At 39.1% G+C, this 11,328-nt stretch overlaps 2 protein-coding genes across 2 annotated transcripts in view; one reads left to right on the top strand and one right to left on the bottom strand.

Annotated features, from left to right (window-relative positions):
• LOC106881038 (uncharacterized) overlaps nt 1-11,328 on the top strand; it is a 150,510-nt gene that overhangs the window by 89,620 nt on the left and 49,562 nt on the right. The window lies entirely within an intron of this gene.
• Nucleotides 1,378-7,174, bottom strand: LOC149130590 (uncharacterized). Its single transcript, XM_089344136.1, has 2 exons — nt 6,842-7,174; nt 1,378-2,495 (listed from the first exon to the last, which is right to left on the bottom strand). Exons 1-2 carry the CDS (start codon nt 7,170-7,172, stop codon nt 2,266-2,268), a joined length of 561 nt encoding a protein of 186 aa, XP_089200262.1. The 5' UTR covers nt 7,173-7,174; the 3' UTR covers nt 1,378-2,265.

Here is an 11,328-nt window from a genome sequence, read left to right on the forward strand (position 1 = left end):
ATTGTCTCTCTGTCTCTCTGTCTCTCTGTCTCTCTTTCTCTCTGTCTTTCTGTCTCTCTGTCTCTCTGTCTCTCTTTTTCTCTGTCTCTCTTTTTCTCTGTCTCTCTGTCTCTCTGTCTCTCTTTCTCTCTGTCTCTCTGTCTCTCTGTCTCTCTTTTTCTCTGTCTCTCTATCTCTCTGTCTCTCTGTCTCTCTTTCTCTCTGTCTTTCTGTCTCTCTGTCTCTCTGTCTCTCTGTCTCTCTTTTTCTCTGTCTCTCTGTCTCTCTGTCTCTCTGTCTCTCTTTCTCTGTGTCTCTCTTTCTCTGTGTCTCTGTGTCTCTGTGTCTCTCTGTCTCTCTTTCTCTCTGTCTCTCTGTCTCTCTGTCTCTCTGTTTCTCTTTCTCTCTGTCTCTCTGTCTCTCTTCCTCTCTGTCTCTCTGTCTCTCTGTCTCTCTTTCTCTCTGTCTCTCTGTCTCTCTGTCTCTCTGTCTTTCTGTCTCTCTGTCTCTCTGTCTCTCTGTCTCTGTCTCTCTGTCTCTCTGTCTCTCTGTCTCACTTTCTCTCTGTCTTTCTGTCTCTCTGTCTCTCTTTCTCTCTGTCTCTCTGTCTCTCTTTCTCTCTGTTTCTCTGTCTCTCTTTCTCTCTGTCTCTCTGTCTCTGTCTCTCTGTCTCTCTGTCTTTCTGTCTCTCTGTCTCTCTGTTTCTCTGTCTCTCTGTTTCTCTGTCTCTGTGTCTCTCTGTCTCTCTGTCTCTCTGTCTCTCTTTCTCTCGTCTTTCTGTCTCTCTTTCTCTCTGTCTCTCTTTTTCTCTGTCTCTCTTTTTCTCTGTCTCTCTGTCTCTCTGTCTCTCTGTCTCTCTGTCTCTCTTTCTCTCTGTCTCTCTGTCTCTGTCTCTCTGTCTCTCTGTCTCTCTGTCTCTCTTTTTCTCTGTCTCTCTGTCTCTCTGTCTCTCTGTCTCTCTGACTCTCTTTCTCTCTGTCTTTCTGTCTCTCTGTCTCTCTGTCTCTCTGTCTCTCTGTCTCTTTGTCTCTCTTTTTCTCTGTCTCAAAGAAATTGATATAATATATACAAAAGAATTAGTTCTACTAAACCCATTCAAGGCGGTGCCGTAACATGGCCGTAGTGCAATGACTGAAGCAGGCAATATATATATATATATATATATGTATATATATATATATATATATATATATATATATATATATATATATATATATATATATATATATATATATATATATAGATATATGTATATAAATATATGTATATATAAATATATATATATACATACGTACATACATACATACATACATATATATATATATATATATATATATATATATATATATATATATATATATGTGTGTGTGTGTGTGTGTGTGTGTGTGTTTGTGTGTGTGTGTGTGTATGTGTGTGTGTGTGTGTGTGTGTGTGTGTGTGTGTATGTGTGTGTGTGTGTGTGTATATATATAAATAATATCAATATTTGTATATCAACGGCTGCTAGATAAGTTATTGTCTGCTAAATAGTGTTAATGCTTCTGCCCACCAAAATGTGTAGCCATCTATCCATGAGAGAAAACATTGAGACGTTAAGTTTAGTAATTAGATTTATAGCATAAAACACACAACGATCTGTGTTCTTAATTTCCTTAACCCCATGTAGAGTACAGGACTGCAGTAACAGATCGCTAAAGGCTGGTAAATTTGTCGATGAATTTCAGTTGTCCCCAGGTGTAGCCGTCAACCATTTCTTCCGTTTCTGTTGAACTTTTCCATGCTGTTCTTTCTTTTTCTTTTTTTTTTTAAATTTTCACTCTTCTGCCTCCCTTGAGATATTCATCGGACGGCTTGCCTTGTAAAATCAGAAAGAGGTCCCCGCTCGATGTGTCCTAGCTAACTTCATTCCCTGCTCTTGATCTGAGTTCCGATAGGTTACTGGCTCACATATTCCCACAAGGTTTTGTTTGTTACTCAATCTTGCCGTCTCACAAGAAGAATGACAAGATTATTCAAATCGACCAGCATTATATTATGCAGGTTCAATAAAACTTTGTCCAGTCATGTATCGTAAGTTGATTTCATCGATTTTGCTTCCCATTTACTGGCCACTCCCCAAAAGGAGAGTCTTTTGTTTATGATAATTATTCTTATTACTGCAGTTTGTCACGGATAAAAATACATCATAATACTGTTACACCGGCCTAATATATCATTTTTGCAGGTGAAATATGTCCCAAACAGAATTAAATTGATCTAAAAGTCTGTTAATCATTATTACTATCATTATGAAAATAATGATTCTGTGTGCACTTGTTCGCACGTATGAATACATACCTCATCAATTGGAAGATAGTTCCAGAAATCAAGGAGAGAGTGTCGGAAGAAGTTAGGACAGAAGGTACCATTGCATTTGTCCACTCTCCAGGATGAAGGACTTCCTATATTCATAAATGAATCATAAACTTTTGAACCAGCTCCCTTTGATATGCCATATGTTTTAATCCATCCGCTATCTGAAATAATAATAGTAATAATAATAATAATAATAATAATAATGATAATAATTAATTTGTTTTAATACATCGGCTATCTGAAATAATAATAGTAGTAATAATAATAATAATAATAATAATAATAATAATAATAATAATAATAATAATAATAATAATAAATGCCCTAATGCAATACCAGGCAGTGGCTCTCATGGCTTCTGACCTAAACTGATTGGAAGTGTTATCATGTACATTATTTTCTCTTGGTATAAAAAGATGGGCTGCAGCAAACATTCTGCTTCATAACACAGATTTGCTTGTCAGTTGTTTGACCTTAACCAGTTGAGCATGTCCCTTGGTGGCTGACGATATGTGCATCTCTGATCATGAGCAGAAGTAGTGGGGGATCATCATAGCCATGTGCTGACAGGAATTCTTTGGGGTTTGAATAATTCACCTTTGGAAACATGGGTGTTTTGCTCAACATCTTTAAACAAACCTTATTCAGGGACCTTTTGAGCGGGATCGGCTACTCGACCTGAATAAAATTCTAACTGGGCCCCACCTGCGAGGTCATGCGCTGTTTATCTTGATATGAGATCACCATGTCGCGTACATATGGTTGTGATGCATGTGCCTGGGGTACTCTTATCAGACAGGTAGTCATGATGGGTATAAAATGGGCTTCGTATATTTTACCCTAGTGTCACTTTGATGGCATGCACTGCTCTCTCACTCAATAATAATAATAATAATAATAATAATAATAATAATAATAATAATAATAAACATCATCTTTTCTAGTAACGGCATAAGGCCTGAATATTAGTGGTGAGGGGACTAGTTGATTCTATCCACCCCAGTGTTTCACTGGTACTCAATTTATCAACCCTGAATAGGTAAAAGGCAAAGTCGGACTCGGCGGAATTTGAACTCAGAAAGTAGCGGCTGACGAAATACCGCTAAAAACCTCGCCCTGTGTGCTATCACGATTCTGCCTGCCTGCCTGCCGCTTAATAATAATCTTTTCTATTCTAGGCACAAGGCCTGAAATTCGGTGGGAGGCGGGGCAGTCGATTAGATCGACACCAGTACGCAACTGGTTACTAAATTTATCGACCTCGAAAGGATGAAAGGTAGTCGACCTCGGCGGAATTTGAACTCAGAATATGGAGAACGAAATACTGTTGGGCATTTTGCGCGTCGCGCTAGCGATTTTGCCTGGTCACCGTCTTAATAATGATAATGATGATAATAATAATAATAATAATAATAATAATAATAATAATAATAATAATAATAATAATAGTAATAATAATAATAATAATAGTAATAATAATAATAATAACTATAATAATAATAATAATAATAATAATAATAGTAATAATAGTAATAATAATTATGATAATAATAATAATAATAATAATAATAATAATAATAATAATAATAATAGTAATAATAATAATTATGATAATAATAATAATGATAGTAATAATAATAATAATAATAATAATAGTAATAATAATAATAATAATAGTAATAATAATAATAATAATAATAATAATAATAATCATAATAATAATAATAATAATAATTTTGATTTCATTTATTTGCCACAAGGGTGAAGAATGAGGAGAACAATACAAAGATAGCCTTAAATTGTTGCGGTTTACATAAAATAAAATGATAAAAAAGGAAAGAACGAAAGGAAGTAAGTAAGCATGGTATACGCTGGAAAATAAGGGACATATGCATAGCATACAAGGATTAAAAAAAGCTGTGGGAAGGATGATAGAGATGTGGCCCTCTTGATAGAGGAAAACCTCTAGGGATAATCGAGGAACCCCACTGTCCGAGATTTCTCTGAAACCCTAAAGCAAGTGCTCTCTCAAATTCCTTTTCTCCGACTCACAGGTCTACACTTAGAGAAGTACCATTCACTCTTGCCATTTTTGCAACTTCCACGCATCTTTCAATTGACTCTCTCGAGAACAGCACTTCTCGCTCCATTCACAATTTCCTTTTCGAGTGAGACTTGAAAAAGTCAATGATAACTCTACCAAAGTGGAATGTATCTGTTCTCATGCCTTTCCACCTTGTCCACTAAACCTCATTCGCCACAACCATCAGGCGAAGGAAAACTGCTTTGCCTGCTCGATTGAAGAAGGGTGGCGCTGCAATCATCACTACAGACTCGTCTGACAGACGGATCCGTTCCACAAGTGACAGCAGCTGTGCAACATAACCCCATAAGTCAGCAATGCCTGGACACTGAACGATGGCGTGCAGAACGGTTTCGTCACTTTGCTTGCACCTCGGACAGGTCCGTCTGACAGCATATCTGTGCCTGTAAAGTGATACCGGTAGCACCCACCGGTAGCACCCACCGGTAGCACTGCTAGACCAAGGAGATCTGGAAATTATCCATGATAGGTCCTGACCGAAAAGTCCTCTGGAACAGATTAGCTAGTTCGTTCTCGTCGGCGCCCAGTGTTTCCCCGAGAACGTTATCGCAATTCACCGCTACTAATTCTCTATAAATTTCGAAAGCAGAACATCCACCGATGTCGTTGTCCGACTGGTCGTGGGTTGTGAGCGCCTGAGATATTCTAGGTACCATGTTCCAATCTCGGTCTTTTCTTAACCCAGAACTGTAGCTCCGTCAAAGAGACGAGCTGCGGAAAGACGAGACTGACAAACGGAGCCCACACACGTCCAGAAATCGTTGCAAGTGGTGTAACCTTAGAGCGTGTCTACGCATTAGGAGAACGGCAGCCAAGTATTGGAGTTCGACCCTATCAAAAGCTTTAGACAGATCGAAATTGATCAGGGCCACACCTATGCCAGGTTCCTCACCGGTCCTTTCTATGATATATCTCTCAAGATGGAGGTCTTCGTGAGTGGATCTGCTTGGGTTTGCAAATGTTTGCGCATCACCAATCAGTTCCTCGACAAGCGCCACCCTCTTTCCTAACACCTTGGCCAAAATTTTTAAGTCTACGCTCAGCAGTGTTACAGGCATAAAACTTTCTATTTGGTCGCCGCCTTGTTTTGGTCCTTTCTTAGCAGTGCCACCACTCCTCGACTTACAGTATTGGAAATTCTCTGCTGCCAGTTGTGGGAGTTATTTACTAAAAGGTCATCAAACAAATCTCGTATATAAAAGTAAATCTCAGAAAGCAGACCATCCAAACCAGGTGATTTGCCCCACGTGCAACTCGTCATCGAAACCACGGCTCTTATCGGAGAGTTGTGGCATGCCGTCGAGCGTCCGCTCTGCCCTTCATCCCAAACAGTTTGGCAAAGTGCTGCCGAAATGCCGCACACATTTGCTAGGGCTGAAGTATCAAGCGCGCACATTTTGGTCTACCGAAGACGGAATTGTTGCTTTGTTTCCACCACGTTACACTTCTGTCACTCGGGGCCCATCGAGCGGTTTTCGTTCCTTCTTGTCTTAGAACATGCACCTTAACTCTGACAATGCAGCCTTTGCATTTAGCGTTGAAGAATTGGTCTAGAGCCAAATCTAGCGGCTAGTATGTCAGTTGCAATGCTTTTCCTAAGTGCCTCTTCTAAGTTTCTGACCAAATTCCTTTCTATTTAATTACTTTCTATCACTAATACCTTACTAAACCTCACTGATTCTACTCTAATTGTTTTTTTTTTTAGGGAAAACCACTATTTGTTGTTGATGATTGCCCTCGTCAATGCCTTCTAACTAATTCTCTAATCCGATCTCTCTCATCTAAGCCTATGTGGGTCGATTGTACAAATCACAAATTTGTTGTCCGTGTTGTCGACCAGTTTGAAAAGTGGACAACTTATACTATTTTTACCTATTGTCCTACAAAATACCCTGTCTAAATGCAGGTGTGAATGAGACTGGAACTGATAACAGTGAATATCTGTTACCTGGCAGGTTAGGCCCAGTCGTCATCTAGTGACTGCAATATGAAAGGAAGGAGAAAAGATGGAATGCAGCTTTGATTGAATGTTATGTTCGAAGTGAACCTAGCAGGTTTGGCTACGTTGGACAGAATGAGAGAGATATGGTTTAAAAAGGGAACGTGTGATGTAACAAAGGAAGACATAAGAATGAAATGCTGGTTAACCGAAGTAGAAATCGAAGAAATCAAATACAGAATATATTAGATGGAAAATAGCAAGGTAAGACAGGAAGACATCAATGACACTGAAATAAGAGAGATGGAGGTTCAACAGCAACAACAATATCATTGGCTTCAAATTTTTGCACAATGCCAGCAATTTCGAAGATAGAGGAGTAAGTGGATTACGTCATCTCTAGTTTTCTTAGTTATCTTAACGTAGAAGTAAAAAGAAAAAAACAACACAACAACTTCACTTACTTTTATAGAAGGAAATCTCGTTTTTGTCATTCGTGCTGACGACTGTCATCAAATTTTTCGGTGAGTAATTCTTACAAACATGGCTGAGTTTGTTGTAAGTAAAGAATTCTGATTGGCTGTTTGCAGCGATGATGGCACATTCCAGTAGACTTCGCCTTTGATAAAATTGTTCTGTTTGAGATGTCTGAAGGTAACGATAGGAATAACCAGAACCCAAAGAATTGTAGTTGCCTTCATTGAAGTGCTGATCTGAGGTAGCGACCAGAATTGTGGTAAGGGTTAGCAGCAGCACCCTCATCCTAGCTAGACGGGTAAAAGGAAACTGGCACATTCTTGGCTCTAAGATCACCAGAAGGAGACACAAGGAGACAGAATTGTATGAAAGAAAGAAAGAAAGAAAGAAAGAAAGAAAGAAAGAAAGAAAGAAAGAAAGGAGGGAAGAAAGAAAGAAAGAAAGAAAGAAAGAAAGAAAGAAAGAAAGAAAGAAAGAAAGAAAGAAAGGAGCAGGGAGAGATTGGAGAAGATTCAGCAGAGTCACAAGATGAAGACAGAGAGGGTAGAAAAGAGTTAGAGAGTATCTGAGAGAAATCCTGAGAGAGAAGAGAGAGATAACATGAGAAAAGGGAAAGTATTTCAATGGGAGAGGAAATTAATTTAAGGTCTTTAGTGCAAGTCCAGGGTATAAATTTAAATATGGATTGGGATTTCCCTGGTTTTGAGGAGTTGTTCGAAGGTCTACGGTGACCCAGAGAAGTGCTTGTGAATGTCCCAGATATGGATTAATTATTTATTTAATCCATCAAATGGATCTAATTAGTCATACAACTCGTCGTAAGGGGTGATATTTTGGTATTAGGGCGGCGAATCATTCGCTTTAGACGTGAATAGCTGTGAAGGAAATGCCCTGAAGCTGGTCTGTTCTCTGCCCGAAGTAAGGAAACCCAGCCCGAAATCTTCAAGCTAGTCGACGTGTTTCTGGGTATACATCACTCATTAGTATTAGTGGGTGACTTCAATATAATGTGAGGTACATAACGGGATCGGCTGGAATTCGTGCTTAGGAACAACTGCTCGAAATGTCCGAAGCGATTGATTGACTGTGGTACATGAAAGAGCTGGAAGGAAGGAGTCAAGCACAGTCAAACTTGAGGTACTCCACACACACACATACACACACACACACACACACACACACACACACACACATATATATATATATATATGTATGTATGCATGTATGTATGTATATGTATATCTTTATATATATTTTTCATTTACCTTTTTTCATTTGTTTCAGTCATTTGACTGCGGCCATGCTGGAGCACCGCCTTTAGTCGAGCCAGGACTTATTCTTTGTAAGCCTAGTACTTATTCTATCGGTCTCTTTTACCGAACCGCCAGGTGACGGGGACGTAAACACACCAGCATCGGTTGTCAATAGATGTTGGGGGGACAAACACACACACACACACACACACACACACAGACACACACAGACACACACACACACACACACACACACACACACACACACACACATATATATACGACGGACTTCTTTCAATTTCTGTCTATCAAATCCACTCACAAGGCTTTGGTCAGCCCAAGGCTATAGTGGGAGCCACTTGCCCGAGGTGGCACGCAGTGGGATTGTACCCGGAACCATGTGGTTGGTAAGCAAGCTACTTACCATACAGCTAGTACAAATATATGATTGCATGTATATGTATAAGTATACATCTGTGTGCGTGTGTGTAAGTGTGTGTGTGTGTGTGTGTGTGCGTATGTGTGCGTATGTGTGCGTGTGTGTGTTTGTATGTATACGTAACTGTGCATGTGCCTGTGTGTGTATGAAGACAGAATAGTCGTAGATGGAATATATTTGGAATATATAAGCTTCCTCGACTGGGAATGACCAGATACAAAACAACTGTAACAGACAAAAGGATTATGTAGCCATAGACACATTGTGTCTTATCTAAAGATGTGATGGTCACATTCGGAATATTTTAAAACTTGAACTGCAAAATATTAGAGAAAGGAACCTAGCTGATTCTTGCGGTACACACCAATACAAACGTGTAAAGCAAATTTTTTTCAGGGGCTCTTCAAATTCTGTTGCTTAATATTTTTTGCTAAAATTGTTATCATCAGAAAAAGGTAATTAAAATTCATTAAAATGACAAATCTATTGGACTTTCAAAGAGGTCAAATTGTTGGTGCTCGTACAGCAGGCGCTAGCGTAACGAAAACAGCCGAAATGTTTGGTGTATCAAGAAGTACTGTCTCTAAAGTAACGACAGCCTTTGAGAAAGAGGGAAAAACCTCTGCGTCGAAACAAAACACCGGAAGAAAGCCAAAACTTTCAGATAGGGACCATCGGACACTTACACGAATTGTTAGAAAGGATCACAAAAGTACGGCTCCCAAAATTACTGCAGAGCTTAATGACCACCTCGATAACCCAGTTTCCACAAAAACTGTTCATCGGGAGCTGCACAAAGCCGTATTTCACAGGAGTTCTGCAATCAGAAGACCGCTACTTTCAAAAACAAACGTTGCAAAGTGTTTAGAGTGGAGTAAAAACCTACAGAATTGGTCCCTAGATCAGTGGAAGAATGCTGTTTTCTCAGACGAGACATCCGTTACTTTATTTCTGACCACTGGCCGATTATACGTGTGGAGACAGCCAAAAGAAGCAGTTGACCCAACTGCCTTCTTCCAATAAACATGGAGGAGGATCTATGATGATCTGGTGGCGGTGGTGGGGGTTGTCGTCGTGGTCGTGGTCGTTGTTGTTGTTGTTGTTGCTTTTGTTTAACTCAGGTTCGGTCTTATTCCTGGTATGGATTATGTGGATAGCGAGTTACCATGTGTAACCCTAGGTATCCATAAGTTTTTTAGCTGTCTTTTAATTGCTTAGAACCCTGCTACGAGACAAACGTTATGTAGGAGCTCTACCGGGTATTCTATTTCAATCTCGTTCAGCCATTTATATATTTTTTGGTTTACTGTTCCCAACGCACCAGTTATTATAGTCGCGGCCTCTACTGTTCCATTGCTCCAATTGTTTTCTTATTTCAAACTTTAAGAGGTTGGTTTTTTTTCCCTCGCGTCGATATGTAAGCAACTTCGCTTTTACTTATCTACAATCGTTATCTCTGCTCCATCATTTTCTAATTTCTTGTCCGTTTGAATAGGAAAGTCCCACAAAATCTTACATTTCTACGACTCCAGTACTCTTTCGACTCGATGATTGTACCATGTGTTTCCAGCTTCAAATCCCCGTTTCTCGCACAGTTTCCAGTGCATAACTTTTGCAACCTGGTGTGCCTCCATTTCTTATATTCTCAGGTTGTTTGTTTTCATCGCTGGATCTTGGGCTGCTATAATCAGCTTCTCTGTTTCTTTTTTTAATTGCCCCTTTTTTTAAGCAAGCCCAGGATTTTGTTTCACACACATCTTCAGTGGCTCTCCAAACGTGGCCATGCAGAGGTATTTTGTTCTTGTCCTTTTCTCCAATTATGCACTTCACCACCCGTTCTTTATTCACTGTCTTTAGTAGATTTTCTGTGCCGCTCTGTAAATACTCTTCTAGACATTTTCTTTGCATTTGTACATTAAGCATCTTCCACTCTAGTCTCTCCTCAAGTACAAACGGTTGATATCAAACTTACCATACATCGTGAACAACTTCCTAGTTTTTTCTGTCAAGTTTCTTTTTCTCGTTCTGGTCCAGTGTATAATTCCAACTGCATATCTGATTAATTAAGAGTACTGTTCTTGAATTTATAGCTTCAATAAATTTCTTTGAATTCAGCTTTGACTGCAATAATTTTCTGCCTCTCCTTATGTACTTCTTCATTTTCTATCTCGTCTGCTTACAGAATTCCAAAGTACTTATAACACTGTCCTTTCTCAACTGCTCTCATTATTTTCCTATTTGGCATTTCAATTCCCTGGCTTCTTTCAAATCTTTCTTCTTTCATTTTCAGTAGAGCGCATTTTTTTATCCCAAATTCCATACCTGCGTCATTTGAGAAAATGCGGATAGTATGTACAAGACTTCTGACCGTTTCTTTTTTCCCAAATCGTAAGCAATTTAAAATTTTCGTATTATCAAAGTAAGCAGTGTCATAGCCACTACGAATGGAGATAAGCTATCACCATGGAATATTCCACGTCTGATATTCACTCTTCCGAGATTTTGTTTTCCTCCGATCAATTCAGTATTTTATTGTTCCATACTTTCATTAAGCATTTGCTTTATGTTTTTTTTTATTCTTCCAGACATGTTCATTGTTTTGCTTATCCGCCTGTGTGGTACCGTGTCATATGCTTTTTTGTAATCTAGCCATGCTACATTCAAATCCGTCAATCTGCGCCTACAATTTCTTATTTCTTTATTGCCCACAAGGGACTAAACATAGAGGGGAAAAACAAGGACAGACAAAGGGATTAAGTCGATTACATTGACCCCAGTGCGT

Source organism: Octopus bimaculoides, chromosome 28, assembly GCF_046866305.1.
Source record: "Octopus bimaculoides isolate indiv1 chromosome 28, ASM4686630v1, whole genome shotgun sequence".
In the NCBI taxonomy this organism is placed as follows: Eukaryota; Metazoa; Mollusca; class Cephalopoda; order Octopoda; family Octopodidae; genus Octopus; species Octopus bimaculoides.